This window comes from Mastigoproctus giganteus, chromosome 2 (assembly GCF_048544385.1).
Source record: "Mastigoproctus giganteus isolate SK-2022 chromosome 2, ASM4854438v1, whole genome shotgun sequence".
Lineage (NCBI taxonomy): Eukaryota > Metazoa > Arthropoda > Arachnida > Uropygi > Thelyphonidae > Mastigoproctus > Mastigoproctus giganteus.
In genome coordinates, this window is record NC_143576.1 from 75,226,645 (window position 1) to 75,243,615 (window position 16,971).

The 16,971-nt window shown below is 36.1% G+C and overlaps 1 protein-coding gene across 1 annotated transcript in view; it reads left to right on the forward strand.

Moving 5' to 3' along the window:
• LOC150089347 (lon protease homolog, mitochondrial-like) overlaps positions 1-16,971 on the forward strand; it is a 441,356-nt gene that overhangs the window by 141,368 nt on the left and 283,017 nt on the right. The window contains exon 8 of the mRNA XM_090368526.1: positions 12,631-12,714. Coding sequence (XP_090224652.1) covers positions 12,631-12,714 — 84 coding nt within the window. The remainder of the gene's footprint in view (positions 1-12,630; positions 12,715-16,971) is intronic.

The following is a 16,971-nucleotide window of genomic DNA, read 5'->3' on the forward strand; positions in this document are numbered from 1 at the left end:
TACAAACAATTATCATTTCCAAAATTCTTAGAAGTTCCAAAATAAATTTATGGTTCAGTGAATACAAGACAATCTGAAAATAGGGTAATGAGACCATATAAATTACAAGCGGAATGAATGCACTATTCTATAGCCACCTGTGCCCAAAAGAACAAGATTGGGTCATAAACTGGCCCCTAATCCGATACAGGTGGTCATAAAAGCCAAGTTGCGCATTTCATTTTTGTCTCTTCCAAGAATTGGGTTTTTTGACTACCTGAGCAATTGAGGTTTGCATAGTTACCAAAAAATGTACGGTATATCCGTGTAGTAGTACAGTAGACTCCCGCTATTCGCAGGGGTTACGTTCCTGAGAAATGTCGCGAATACTGAGTTGTGGCTCCCATAGTAATAAAGGGATTCCGTTCCAAAGTACGAAATATATAAGAAAAACTAGTCTAAAATTTTGTCTATGTATGTATTATATGTACCTTCATAATATGACTATGTACATAGACAGTACATGGTGAAATGCAAGCATATGGCATCGAAATGAAAATAAGAAACAATTTAATATTAAATGGTAATATTTATTAGAAATTTCAAACAAATCTTTCAAACCAGCGTCTTTGCTAGCTAAAAAAAACTTATCCCACCAGGGCTATCATCAATTTTGCCAAAGTTGATAAAAGAGTTTTTTTGCCTTTTCACGAATGATGAGTGAACTTAACGGAATTTTATTTAGAGTTCAGTCTTCTATCCACAGATTTAAAGCTTTTTCCATTTTTTCTAATTTAACATCACGAGTTACAGAGGAAATGTTTGAAGCAAATAGTGTGTTTTCACAGACACTATGGCGGATTTTTTCTTCCGATTTTTTGATTGATCATATCGTTGACTCATTGATTTTATGTTTTGCCACTGAGGAGACACTTTCACCATTAGAGATTTTATCTAATAACTCAATTTTATTCTCTAATGTCATCACCTTTTTTGATATTTTCACATTTCTCTTGTTATTCGTAGCCATATTTTTGTAGGGGTTAGAAAGAACTTGTCCACAATAAAGTCACTTTCTTCCGTTAACACACTCGAAAAAGTCTGTTTTGCACTGCAAAACAGTAGATTTATCGTTTTTGTAAGCATATAAATTAAAAGCAAACGACGAAACCTTCCATGACAAGCGCATAACACATACTGAACAAGGATTAGTGAGAAACATCCACGCTGGCGGTTTTTTTTCACCCCTCTCTCCCCCACCCACTGAGCGCTGTTTTGACCGGAAAAGATAATTTTAGCCACACCCATGTTTTTTTTTATGGCCGAAAATATTCACGGCGCCTTAAAATTCACATTTTTTTTAGGTTTAATTTTATATTAAATCGGCGATTGTGAATACGCAAAACCACGAATACAGATACCGCGAATAGCGGGGGTTTACTGTACTCTCATTATAACAGTGAGAAATTGTATGGGAATACGCATAAATTAATCATTATGGATTTTTGCTCATTACACCTGTGATCTCGTTATTTCCATTATCGTTATAACCAACTTCAACTGTATATGCACATGTGCTGATTTCAAATAACAAATTCATTAGTTTCACTGATGCAGAATCTCTTATTATATCATTATAATTGAAATTATTAATTAACATCATCTGCTGTACAGTATCACTGGCACATGTATATGTTAAAATTAATAATCTCCATGGGAAAAAACAAATTTTAAGTTTGTTTACCCAAGCTACATCTCACTCAACATATTGTCTCTAAATTGTGTGGGCTCTTTGGTCAATTTACCTGTTTTGCCAGAGGAAAAACACTGAAGCTTTCGTTAGAAAAATCATTGCTACTGTTGCCCAAGACCATATAATTTAGCTATAGTCTGTAATAAAGAGAGCCCATAATAGTCCTGGTCATTGACAGAATTCAAACCCAAGCCAAGGAAAGTGATTATAACCATAATGCTACCTGCAAGAGCAGTCGCCAGCCATAGAAGACAAACTTCATAAGCATAAAAATAATAGCTGTTTTGTAGAATTCTGGCTTCACTTAAAACATTTTACTTGGTCATTGACCACTCCTATATTCATGCCTAAGTTTCAGTTTTAACTTGTGGCAGTTCATGCTAATATTGGCAAACTGCCAGCACCACAATACTTTTTTTTTTTTTTTTGCATTTCACCTGGTTCAGAGGAATTTAAGATTTTATAGGCTATTTTTTGTTATTTTTATACTGTATAGTTTAATCTGTATCAGGTATTAGTCTCTTATTTCCATTAAAAACAGCAAAAAAAAAAAAAAAAAACTTTTCCAAACAGTGACATCTTGTGCTGCTTTGAGGGTGTGTGGGGAAAATAATATAAAACTAATTATAATATGAAGTTATGTTGTTGTTTGTTTATTTGGAGCATTATCAACTAAGGCCATATGGCTCCGGGGATATGCGGTGGTCATTCCCTGACCTTTCCGTATTTGGTGGTCACTGGCTCAAACCCTGGTCTAATCAAGAAGCGTGTGCTATGCACTGCTGCTCCTGCCCACCTGGCTACAGAGGCACCTATATATATATATATATATATATGAAGTTATTTACATTCCATATTTATGTTTAAGTAAATACAATTATTGCAGTACAGTGTTTGGTAGACATCCTTCTGCTCACTCCCTCTCAATCCACTACTGTTTCAGTATTCCCAAAACGATTTTCCTAGTTTCCAGCATAGACACAAAGTCATCTTGCTTTGTTTTAATAAATTAAAATTTTATGCCTATCACCCATCATAAATATAGATGGTTGCCATATATAAAATGCCAACCATGTATATTTACAAAATTTGGCTCTTTCGAAACTTTGTAAGGGTTTTCACATTTTTAAATGTCAAATATTTCATCTAATTTATCAAAACATAAGTATGAAAATTCATGAGGTAAACCTCTATTATATGGTGGAAATAAAATATGTACAAAAGCCTCCAACTTACAAAGAGTTAGGCCAGAAGTTTGTTTGTAAATCATAAATATTGTTCAAAACTTGGGATGCATTTCCAGTGGAAAAACAAACATTTAATTTACAGAAATTATGTAACAAATATAAACTTTGTTATTATTTTAAAAAATGCTATTGCTCATAGTGATTGTTAAATCAAAAAAAATCTATGATCGACTGTCATTTTTGTGGACTGCTGAGGTAACCAAACAAAACTCATGGCAAATAGCAACCTCCTTTTTTTCTCTTTTCATTTTCTCATATCACTCTATATTTTTCTCTCATGCATAAAACTCTCTCCTTTCAACTCATTCACTGCAGTATATTTTGAAAAAAAGAGGAAAGGAATTTGGCTGTTTTATTCATGACTTGTTAGCAGGGTTTATGGGGACTTCAGTAGAACCCATTAATGAGAAATCCTAGGTTGCCAAACCATTGGATCAATGGTTTGGCAACCATTGATCCAATGCTCGAGAGGGATGAAAATTTTATTTCAGAGCTATAAAAGTATTTTGCATATTCCAGCCAGTTTGAAATGAATAAAAATTCAAGTATAGTTGATTTACAATAGGAATGAAAAGTTTCCCAGCCCAGCAGTTCTTACTAAAAGATATGCACTGGATTAGCATATACAAACCCATTGTGTATTTTTTAAGATTGTCATGTTTGTATGCTATATTGATAGAGCTTTCATCCATTTGTGTTTGACCAGAAAAAAATCAAAGATAGTACTGTAGTAAAATATAATCTTAAACAGCTTTGTTTGTATTTAACTTGGTGAGTGCTCATTTGTCCACTACATAACAAGAATAAATTTGATTATATCCACTACATAACAAGCCTGGTCTGTCTGAATGCATTGAATATTCCCTTGTTGCAACTGTTGTGTAATTTCAGGCAAAGGCTCAGTCAACCATGGGCTCCCCTTTATCATCTTTACTTCAACATTTCAGATCTCTGTGTTTTGTCCACTATTTTCCACTAAATCGATCCCCCGAGCTTTGGAAATGATAATTTTCTTAGAAACGGCTCTCAATTCCTCTAAAGTAAATAAGCTAATATCAACATGCCCAAGGTATGTTACATTAGAATCCTTGATACCTTCTTGCTCTGTTGTCTCCCCCCCTTCTTCCTCATGTGGAAACAACTATGTTAATGCCCGCACTGTTGTGATGCATTCAGTTGTTTCCACACCATTGACGATTACTGTATTTATTATCTCTCTAGGTCTTACTTTATTCATACTTAGTTTATAAATTAATCCCCAAGGATCTGTATTGCCCACACTAGTAACTAGATTTCTCCAAGCCTTTTTAATTTACTCTCATAAATAGCCCTATAATAAATTATTTTTATTCCTATAACATGCATGATAAAATTGAGCCTCATTCAGCCCCCACCACCTATACTTCTGATATGCCTTCCTACATAAAAAATACTTCTTTCTTTAACCTGGATAATTCCGCATTCCACCAATTAACAACTCGCCTCTTAACCCGTTGTCTTCTTGAGGCACAACTGAGGGCTCTAAGCAGTGAAGACTGAACAAAAGCAGCATACTCACAAGCATTTAAAAAATTCAAATTAACCACCATATTGTCTCCTGAAAAATCTAAAGCCACTCACCATGCAAAACTAGACCAGTTAATCTTCTTATAAGTAAATCTAGTTAATTCAAAATTATCAAAATCTAAAGTAGTATTTAAACCGGCCAAATTAATATGAAAAACCAAAGATCGATGATCACTATTCGTATAGTCTGTTTTCACAAGCCAATGACAGTTTCGTCTGGTTAACCACTGAGTAACTAAAGTCAAATCAGTGTTTGACCTGCCATGAACATTGTTAAAAGTATAAGGCTGACCTCCATTAAGCAACCTCTCTGATCAGTCATGCTGCTAAACCATAAGTTAGACTTTGCATTGGAATCCAGTGCAATAATTAAATTACTACAACCAATTTCACTGAAAACTGTTTCCATATAATGGATAGATATCCATTATATGGAAACAGTTTAATTAAAATTTAATTTATAATTAAAAAACAGCCTAGGAGTAATAATGTTCATACATGTTGAGTTCTGACTACACAGCCTGGAGAGGACATTTATCTGCAAGGCGCCTCTGGTAGCCAGGTGGGAAGGAGCAGCAGTGCGTAGCACACGTTTCTTGATTAGACTGGGGTTCGAGCCCGTCACCACCAAATACGGAGGATGTGGAAAGGTCAGGGAATGACCACCGCATATCCCGGAGCAATATAGCCTTAGTTGCTAATGCTCCTAAAAACCAAATAATAATAATAAATAATCTGCAATAACTTATTAAAGACCACAATTGCTGTTTTTGGGGGGGGGTGCCTCCATAGCCAGGTGGGAAGGAGCAACTGCGTAACACACACTTCTTGATTAGACTGGGGTTCGAGCCCGTCACCACCAAATACGGAGGATGTGGAAAGGTCAGGGAATGACCACCGCCTATTCCAAGAGCAATATGGCCTTAGTTGCTAAGGCTCCTAAAAACCAAACAACAAGCTGTTTTAGGTTTAACATCAACTACACTTATAACTCTGGCATCAGCAGGAAAACCAACAATTTTATGTCCGTGTGCAAAGGAACCAACATACGGCTCCTGCATACACCAAATGTCAACACTTTCTTGCACAGCCACCATTCTAATTTCATCAGTAACCGCACAACATCTTTGGGCGTTGAGTTGAACCAACTTAAGCACACTACCTTCATCTTTATGTTGAAAACTACCATTCACATTAAAAGTACTACAGTTATCCATCATAAATATGCGTACTTGCAAACTCTAAAGCCTTTTTATACTCAGGACACCTACTACTCCTTAATGAGTGATAAGCTCTACCTCTGCACTTGCAGTTCACACAGCATGGATCTTTATTTTTATTTGGGAAATCAACAAAAAGATAGCCACCCTGAGCACAATGACCACACAACACGGTCTTGGGCGTGCAGTGTTGTATAGAGTGGCCATACCCCAAACACTTAAAACATTTAGTCACAACTGTAAAACGCCTGAATTTGTGTGACATATATCCAAAATACAACCTGTCATTCGCGGAGATGGGGGAAACCCCTGGTGCCGCTTGACCCTAAACACACTTTACGCTTTACACATCAAATTTTCCAACATGTGCGGAGCTACCCCAATCACCAAAATATTAAATTATTAACCTTGCTTTGGAACTGTTACTAAATCTAAAAACAATGCCGTCTCTGAACTCTTGCCCCTCATATCCATTATCTTGAAGATTTTTCTTATATAAATTCCTAATAATATCTTCCTGAGTTAATTCCTTAGGTATATCATACACTAAGATGGTAGGGTTCTGTAACTTTGCTTTATCCAGATTAATACCCTTTTGAAAAAATACCTCTGCCTTACTGAGTTTATCCAAATCCTTATCATTATTTGTCTCAACTAAGATTCCTTTATTTCGTATAGCTCTTAGATTTCTAATTTTTATTTTTTGAAACTCTTCCTTTAATGTGTTAACAATAACCTTTTTAACTTCCTGGCTTGAATTATACTGTTCTGAGGACTCCTCAGCCCTGAAAATAACCTTATTTAATTTTGACACTTTGCTCAGCTTCCTGTTATTATCCACCTTACAGATATCATTTAATATACCTGTTCACCTAATTGAGGCTGGCTGAATCCATCCCTAACCTTGTCCACATAAGTCCACTTTTGTTCTGCAACATTAGATAGAAAATGCTGCCCTCTTACAATGTGATCTAATAAACTGACATGCACCTGGAGTAGGAGCATGTATGCTTGCATGTATACCAATGCTAGAAGTATAGTAAATAAACTTGATGAATTTGAAGTGTTGGTCAAGACATCAAAGGTGGATATTGTTGACACACAGATATAAGGAATGCTGAACTGGAATTTGGGGAGTACAATGTGTACAGAAAGGATAGACAGGATAGAAAGGGAGGAGGTGTTATGCTGTTAATTAAGAAAAACATAAAATCAAAAGAAGTGCATCTAGTTGATATAGATGAACAGTGCACTGTTGAGTCAGTTTGGTGTGACATAAGCACTGCGAAAGCAAAAATAAGAGTAGGAGTGTGTTATAGGCCTAATGACTCGAATGAGTGCAATGAAATTGTACAGAGAAATAGAGTGGGCTAGTAAATCGGAATGTCTTATAATGGGGGATTTTAACTTCCCAGATATTGACTGGAACTTGTGGGTTGTTCACTTACACACTAGTCAGATTTTGTGGATTTATTGGATGATTGTTTTCTGCAGCAGCATGTTCGAGAGGCAACCAGAGAAAGTAATACTCTTGATCTGGTTATCAGCAGTGATCATTCGTGTATTAAGAATTTGCAGATAAAGGAATCACTAGGTGGCAGTGATCACTGTGTACTGATGTGGGATTTACTTAAAGTTTTAATTACCATCAGGGGTAAAGGAAAGGGTTTTTGCTTCCATAAAGGTGAGTACAGTGGTCTCAGACAGTTTTTAAATTCTGTACAGTGGGATAAACTGACGATGTTACCAACAATAAATTCTAAGTGGGAAGCATTCAAGGAATTAATCGTGGATGCTACTAAAAGTTTCATACCTATTAAGAAATATTATTCAAGGTTTAGGCCTAAATGGTTATCTAATGAACTAATGAGACTTGTAACAGAGAAGAAAAATGCATGGGATTCACTGGATGCAAAAAATAATTTTAATATCATATATTTGGATTTCAGGAAAGCTTTTGACACTGTTGCGCATGGAAGACTATTGTACAAATTGGAGCAGAATGGTATTAAGGGTAAGTTGCTACAATGGATAAAAGGATGGTTAAGTGTGAGAAGCCTATGGCAGATATAAGCTAGTCTGTAATCAGGTCACAAAAGGAGGTTAGGCAAGCAAAGGCAGATTACGAGAAATCCTTGGCAAAAGATGCTAAGAAAAACAGCAAGGATTTCTTTACTTATATAAACTCTAAAAGGAAAGGGATGAATCAGATTGGTCCACTTGACATCGATGGTTCAACTGTTGATAATCCTGCTCAGATGTCACTGGTTAAAGATGCATTGCAGGATCATCTAGACAAGACTGCAACAATAATTCAGACACAGCATGGGTTTGTTAAGGGAAAGTCTTGTCTGACAAATTTGATAGGATATTATGATGTGGTTACAAAGGAACTGGATGCAAAAAATAATTTTAATATCATATATTTGGATTTCAGGAAAGCTTTTGACACTGTTGCGCATGGAAGACTATTGTACAAATTGGAGCAGAATGGTATTAAGGGTAAGTTGCTACAATGGATAAAAGGATGGTTAAGTGTGAGAAGACAGAGGGTGGTAATCAATGGGTGCTGCTCTTGGACTAATGTTGTTAGTGGAGTCCACAGGGTTCGGTGTTAGGTCCACTGTTGTTTTGTATATTTATCAATGATATTGATAAAGGTATATCAGGCTTAATGTCGAAGTTTGCAGATGATACAAAGGTTGGTAGGGTTGTTAATGACAGTAATGGCAGTGTGCTACTGCAACAGGATCTAGATCATTTGGGCAGATGGACTAAGTGGCAACTGAAGTTTAACCTTTACAAATGCAAAGTACTGCATATGGGTAGAAGTAACCTCAGAGAAAAGTACCAACTGTGTGGTACTAAACTTAAGGTGGTAGAAAATGAAAAAGACCTGGGAGTAATTGTGCAGTCAGATATGAAGTTTTCTGAGCAATGCAGACAGGCTGCCAGGGCAGGTCATGGGGTTTAGTCAATGATATATAGGAATTTTGCTAGCAGGGAGAAGGAGGTGATTGTCCCTCTGTATAAGGCAATGGTCAGGCCAACCCTTGAGTACTGTGTGCAGGTCTGGAGGCCTCATTTTAGGAAGGATGTAGATTTACTTGAGCGTGTACAGAGAAGGGCAACAAGATTGGTGAGGGGAATGAAGGGATCCTCTTACCAAGAGAGGCTTAAGTTCTGCAAATTGCAGTGGCTGGAGACTAGGCACCTGTGCGGTGATCTGATTGAGGTGTATAAGGCCTTGAATGGGTTGAGCACGCTGATTTCTTATGGGATCTTTCCACTTGTTCAGATTACGAACTTAAGGGGACATAAATTCAAATTAAGAAAAGACAGATGTGGAATAGATGTGCGGAAATTTTCCTTTAGCCAGCGGGTGGTTAATTGCTGGAACAAACTTCCATCTGTAGTTGTGGAAGTTGATAGGTTGAATAAATTTAAGAAGGAACTGGACATGCATTTGGAGGGAATGGTGTGATTTTTATTTTTTTTTATTTATTTATTTTTTGCCTGATGCTGCATAAGCTCATACACTTGCTTTCTTGCATCACATGCCACTGCTGCTGCTACTACTACTACCACTTCTCCTCTACCGTTGTTTTAAGATGTTCATTGTCAATGACTAATGCTGTTGATATAGTCTCCATGTCAATCCATACGTCAAGTAAGAAATTAGTTGCAGCTTTAGTCACTTTACTATTTTCACTAGTCATGTAATCTGACATCTTGCTCTTGACATCTCAAAGGCTTTCGATCGTGTTTGGCATAAAGGTCTTCTAAACAAACTTCCATGTTATGGTTTGCCAACTGTTTTTAGTAAGTGGTTATCCAGTTTTCTCTCTGATTGCTCACTAAGGGTAATGGTAGCTGGCTCTCTGTCTTCTAACTTCTCCACTAATGCCGGTGTCTATCAAGGTTCAGTTCTTTCTCCCATTCTTTTCCTCTTGTATATTAATGAACTTCTTCCATTGACTGGAAATCCTATCCATAGTTTTGCCGATGATAGCACATTGCATTCCACTTTCCATTTTGAGAAACCTTGTCCTGCTCAATCAGCTTCAACTTCTCAAATATTTGCTACCAATTCCTTAAATGCCAATATCCTGGTAATTCTCCAGTGGGGCAAAGATAACTTAGTTGATTTCAACCCTTCTAAAACTCAGTTTTGTCTTATATCTCGCAAAAAGGATTCTTCTGCTCCTATGTTTATCTTTAGTGACACTCCCGATTTCTAGGCAAAATGATGTATCTCTTTTGGGGATTACCCCGACTTCTAATCTCTCTTGGCACAAGCACATTACAAATATTGCTTCCTCTGCATCTAAAAAACTTGGTTTTCTCTTTCGCTCTTGGCGTTACTTTTCTTCCAAACAGCTGCTCACTCTTTATAAATTGCAAATCCGCTCAGCCATGGAATATTGTTCCCACATCTGGGGTGGTGCCCCCAAAACCTCTCTCAGGCTTCTTGATTCCATTCAGAAGAGGACAGTTAGGTTAATTAATGATTCATCTCTAACAGTCTCTCCGCTCACTGTCTCATAGACGTACTGTTTCTGCTGCATGCCTCTTCTACAGATACTTCCATGGGCACTGTTCTTCTGAATTGGCTTCTATAATTCCCACTCTCGCTTTCAAAACAGTCCGAACACATGCAGCCACCAGCCAACATCCATTTACTGTCCAACTTCAAACTCACAGAACCAACTTTTCATCTTCCTCGTTTATTCATTCAACTGCCGTTTTCTGGAACAACCTTCCTTCATACGTATTTCCTGAAAATTACAGTCTACAGAAGTTCAAGTCCAATGTCAACAATTATCTTCTCAATCTCCAACCCAAGCATGGTACTATGTATTATAGGTTGTATTACCTCTCGTGTTTGGGGTTTACATAAAAAAAAAAAAAAAAAGTCAATGACTTTTTTCTTCAACTTTGTTACAAGCTCAAAAATAGACACGTCAGGGTACCTCTGCCTTTGATCCTGTATGTTAGCAACAATTATTTCACTCTCTCACACATTTGTGCCTGTATTTCTTCTTCCCGATTCCAAATAAAACTATCTACTTCAGAAACCATATTATCAGGCTGAATATCTGGAAAATCAGTGATCTTAGCATTTGACAAATCATTTGTCAAATCTGTTCCGGCATCATCATCTTCTAACTGCACCCCCTGTTCAATCATGCAGCCAACTTTAACTACGTTTTCCACACCATCTACCTGAATATGAGAATCAGTATTGCCAGATGTCCCAGATTTAGTATTCACACTAACAGTACTCATTGCACCACTACCTCCACTACTTAAAACACGCTCTAATATTAACTTTAGACGATTTCTCAGTATTGTACAATGTGGGAACTCTGGAAGGAAGTGGGGGGAAAGCTCCAATCTTCTCTTCCTTTCCCCCCTCCTTTACCAAGCTTCTTACTATGAATTCTGCCTTCCATTAATTATAATAGTTGGTTCAAAGCAACAATATTATTAACTGAAGATTAATTAACTATGCCCAAAAACTACCATATTTCATTAACAAGCTCTTCATGAAAACAACTTGCACTCCCAAAACAACCAAGTGCATCCCCCAGGGGGACACTCCAACACTTTGGGAAACCCTGCTGGGTTACGCATGAAGCTAAAAGATACAACATTTGCATCATACCTAAATTTAGATTGCCATTGAACTCAGTGGAGTATTTCCTAATACTCCACTGAGTTCATAGTTTGGGAACTCTTGTAGTTTACCCTCTGTGTCACACTTGTCAGTTCCATATATATACATTTATATAAACATATATAAACTTACTTGGATTTTTGTGCCAAAATCTGGAAACCACACATAAAAAAGACATTGAACTTCTTGAAAGGGTCCAAAGACAGACAAGCCATGGTGAAATCTGTAAATGGGTACCGATAAGTTATTTTTTTCACATTGCGAAGTGTACCACTAACAAGGCCACAAGTGGCATGCACGACAATGATGTGCACCATTGCTGCTAACATTTTTACCTATAAGTATTTTGTTAATTAAGAAAATTATTGAATATCCATAGTTTTGCACATACGTCACAAGAGCCACAAACGGCGTGTGTGGGTTTCCACTATTTTATAATGATGCAGAATTGAGAGTATGTAGGGGTAATATTACAATATAGTTTAGGAAATTATGTGAGAAAAATACATATACATCATTATTAATATAATTAATCAAGATAGATTAACATAGTCATTATCAACTGCCACCACAACTGTGGTGATCTACCCGGGACAAATAGATGTTGACTCTGTTGGTTAACACGGTCAACACCATTTGTTTCTTTATTACTGTATTGTTTATAGCATTTTACTTTATTTTCAGATGCTTATAACATTTTAGTTTTTCACCTATTAATTTTCACTTTTCTTATTCTCTTATTTTTTATTTCTTTCATTTTGCCATCGTATATTCCTGAACATGGCACTTAACTTCATATTAATGATTCAATTATTTAACTGCTTATCTTCACATTATATTATATTCTATTATTGCTGCTTTGCACTCGAAGATGTAATTCTGCGACCTATTTTGTTAGGCACCTCCGTAGCCAGGTGGGAAGGAGCAGCAGTGCGTAACACATGCTTCTTGATTAGACCAGGGTTCGAGCCCATCACCACCAAATACGGAGGATGCGGAAAGGTCAGGGAATGACCACCGCATATTCTCAGAGCAATATGACCTTAGTTGCTAATGCTCCTAAAAACCAAATAACAACAACAGCCTATTTTGTTACATATCTGTTCCGTTCCTATAGTCAGTCTTATAATATACTTTATCATTTAATAATTTTATGTATTCTATATTTCTCCCCTTCTTTTATAGATACAGAGAAGGTTGTTGTTATCACTCTCTCTTTTGAAAAAGGAATTTGAACTGAGTAAACTTCAACAGAAAATTGGCCAGGAAGTAAGAAACTTATTATCCATTTTAGTACAAAAATATTTCCAGTGTTTATTTATGTTTATTGGTAGTTGGTTAGGCATATAAATTTCTTCAGGTTAAGAAAATAAAATAAAGTATATTAAAAAGTCTATTAAAAACCATTCGTTATGTATGCATGAATTGTATGAATGTTTACTATTTTATTTTATTTTATTTTATTTTTTTATTATTTGCATATTTTAGGTCTCTGATTATATTCTCCAAAGTTAACTGTTCTCCAAAAATAACAGTGTGATACTTTTACTACTGTTGATTTGGCTTATTTTATTTTTTTTTTATGATTCCTGAAAATATTCTTAATTTTGCATGTTTTAATTACTGAGAAATCCAAAAAAACGGGGGGGGGGGGGTTATTTATTTTTTTTTTATTTTATCTCTTGAGTCCTGAAGATGTTTTTAATTATGTGTTCTGATTACTAAAAAATGCAAAGAAAAGTTGAAATTATATTTTTCAGTTGTCAGATTGCTCATTTGAACATTACTGGAAAGTTTTTAGCATAACAAAATTCTTGAAAAATGATGCTATATTATAATTTATTTTCTGGAATTTAAACGTGTTTGCTACTTGCCATATTCAGGGTGTATAACTTCAAATTTTTTAAATTATAATTAACTATGCAAACAAACAACATTTAATATGAAAAACTTGCTATAACAGTATATCTTCTTGCAGTCAGACTAATATTATCTATTTTCATTGGTACTGTTTGACTGGTCAGCTGTGCCCTGTTTTCCATGGTCCCCCAGACCATTTGCTTATACATCAGTGTAAATCAGTTTGCTGTGTGTGTGTGTGTGTGTGTGTGTGTGTGTGTGTGTGTGTGTGTGTGTGTGTGTGTGTGTCTTTGCTTCCACATTCACGTTTTTCTTTAATAATGAATCTCTCTAATGTGGAAAAGATTTGTTCAACTCAGTAAGGAGTTTTGTTTGTTCTTACAAAATGGGAACTGTTTAAAGAGAAATTTATGCCAAACATGATCAAGTACCTTAGTTGCACCAAATTTTTTTCATAAAATTTGTACAAAGATGAATAACAAAGATGATTCCATTAGTGTTGATCCACTGGTAATAATATTACCAGTGGATCAACACTAATGGAATCATCCGTATTGGTAATCAGATGAAACTTTAAGAATTGACAGTTGATGGAGTTATGTTGTAAAGAATAGAGATAAGTGCAATAGGACAATAATTGAAATGGAGAGGTTTGTCTCCCTTCTTAAGAGTGGATCAACACTAATGGAATCATCCGTATTGGTAATCAGATGAAACTTTAAGAATTGACAGTTGATGGAGTTATGTTGTAAAGAATAGAGATAAGTGCAATAGGACAATAATTGAAATGGAGAGGTTTGTCTCCCTTCTTAAGAGCTGCCTGTATGAGGTTTACAAGCAGAATGAAAAAAAAAAAAAAAAACAATAAGAAAGTGTAAAAAGGCAACAGAGAACAAGTGGAGAAATGCCACGAGGACCTGAAGTTTCCTTGGCATTGAGATTGTTCAGAATTCTTCTAACATCCTTTTGTTGGAAGACCATAGGAAGCACTGAGTGATCTGCATGACAAGGTGTCATACAAGAATATGAGATTTACATATGAGGTTTACAGATTTTATTAATACAAAAGTTAGAATTAAAATAGGATGCTGGCAAGTTGGCTTTGTCTTTAGCTGAGGATGCAATAGAACCATTAAATTCTAACAGGGATTGAGAGTGGTGATGGAAAGAAGGTACAGCCATAGCTTTGGCAAGAGATCAGAATGCTTGACTACCATCCAAATATTAAACAAGTTTTCTACTTCTTAGCCTGTCCATAATTGAGTTTGGACTAATAACTATTTTACAATTGTCGTAAGCTTTAATGTAAGCAGAAAATGAAGCTGGAGATTTAAATACAAGCCATTTGCTATATACTGCATTCTTATCTTGAACAGCCTTAGCACATTTGAGCTGGTGAGAATCTACACCTATCTTAACCTTGCTTCCTTTTATTTTGCAATTGAATTAAATCAGTGGTTCTATTACTGGCCACAGGAAGCAACATGTCATTATCATACTGAATGAAAATTAGAAACTGTCCAAAAAGAGTGGTGCAAGTTAGTACCAGATTCTGTTTGCACATTATTGTAATTATTTTCTACAGAAAATTTTAAAACTTTTAAATTTTAGTAAACAAACTTACACCATATTTAAATTATTACTAATGAATCTTTTAGGATAACCTTGAGGTTGGTAATATCCATATTATTTCACGTGTAGTTTTACTGTTGTGGGTATCTATGAACAAAAAGTATTAAAATAGAGAAGATAGCATTAGCTTATCTTGAAAAAATTTATTATCTGCAGAATGGACAGCAAACGGTTTTATTTCAACAGTACCCTTAGAAAAGAGCTTCACTAGGTGAAAAAAAACCTGAAAAATTTTCTGCTCAACTGTTAAAGATGTAGTGGGCTCAATATGGAAAAAAAAATCATCCTTTTGAGATTCTATACAAGAGGATTTTATGGATTTTTAATTTAAAAGCAAAGTATGTTTAGCTTTTCAACTTAAAAACTAACTAAAATCATTGTCAATTATCACTAATGAAAAAATTTTACTCACTAAAACAACCCAGCCATGATGTTGAAGAAAAAGAATGTGATGGAACTTGCCACACTCACTGAGGAAGAAAGTGGAAGAACAGGCTTTTAAACTTCCATGAAGAAGAATAGATAGTGAAATTATAGTAGTCTTATAATACCATGACAAAACTGACTAAAAAAATTGAATGGCAAATGCCTAAAAAAAGGTGAGTACCGTTTTTTAGGCATTTGCCTTTCAATTTTTTTAGTCAGAAGAATAGATTTAAGTCATCAGACAGAATTTAGTTATATCACGTTCTCCTTGTGAAAATGAAGATAAGTGATGTACACTGAGTGATCACTGAATTATGAACACCCCTATGAAAACTGAATGCAACCCGTTGACCACGTGAGGAATGAGAATGCAGATTAGGTCACCTACGTAGCATAGATAAGGTGTCAGTGGTTCAGTAGGTATTTATCGGACTTCGATAAAGGACAGATTGGAGGTGCTCGGTGAGCTGGTGCCTCGATTTCCCAAACAGCTGATTTGGTGGGGTGTTTGAAAGCTGCCGTAGTTAGTGTACCAAGAATGGCATCAAAAATGACCAAACAATGACCCGACGGCAAAACTGCAAAGGTCAGCGAAAGGTTGATGTTAGAGGTAAGTACCAGGTCCGACAACTCTTACAGGCACAGCACTGTTGAAGAGTTGACTATACCAACAGACAACCCTTGCGGCATCCTTTCCTAACCAAGGTTCATCGGCGTAAAAGACTCGCCTGGTGCAAAGAGCATGCACGTTGGATGTTAGAAGACTGGAAGATGTTCTGGTCGGATGAGCCACATTATTTACTCCACACTGTGAATGATAGTGTACAGATTTGGTGTCAACAACATGAGGCTCTTCATCCATCATGCATGGTTTCAAAAGTGCAGGCCAGTGGAGGCAGTTGTATGGTGTGGGGCATGTTTCACTGGCAGGAACTTGGACCCTTGGTGCATATCACTGGTCTCCGCTATCGTCAACTGCTTGCTGACTGTGTACACCCCACAATGTTACACTTTTTCCCGAATGGTGATGGTGTCTTCCAAGATGACAATGCGCTGAGCCATCGAGCACTTATTGTGCAGGAATGATTTGAGGAACACAGTTCTGACTTCCACCATATTGATTGGCCTCCGAATTCCCCCAATATCGAGCACATGTGGGGCACTATGGAAAGGCATATCAGGCATCTGGACACCAATCACCTCCATACCTACATTGCTGACCACACAGCTTGGTTGGCCATACCTCCCGAACACTTCCAACAACTTGTTGAATTAATGCCACGTCAGATAGCTGCTGTACTGGGGGCAAAAGGAAGACCTACAAAGTATTAGGTAGGTAGTCATAATTCAGTGTATTTTCTTTATTCATATTTTATTAACCCTTAAATGTGATAGTGGTGTGGGTCATTTTTTGCCATTCAGAAAGCATTTATTTCAATGTTTTTAATTTTAGTAATTTCTGTATTCTATGCTATTTGAACATATTTGAATTCTTACTATAACAGGCGACATTTACTAAGAAATTTCAGTGTTTCTTGATTTTTATGTGATGAGATACAAGTTGTATGTGATGAGATACAAATAATTAATGCAATCAGTTATTTTTGC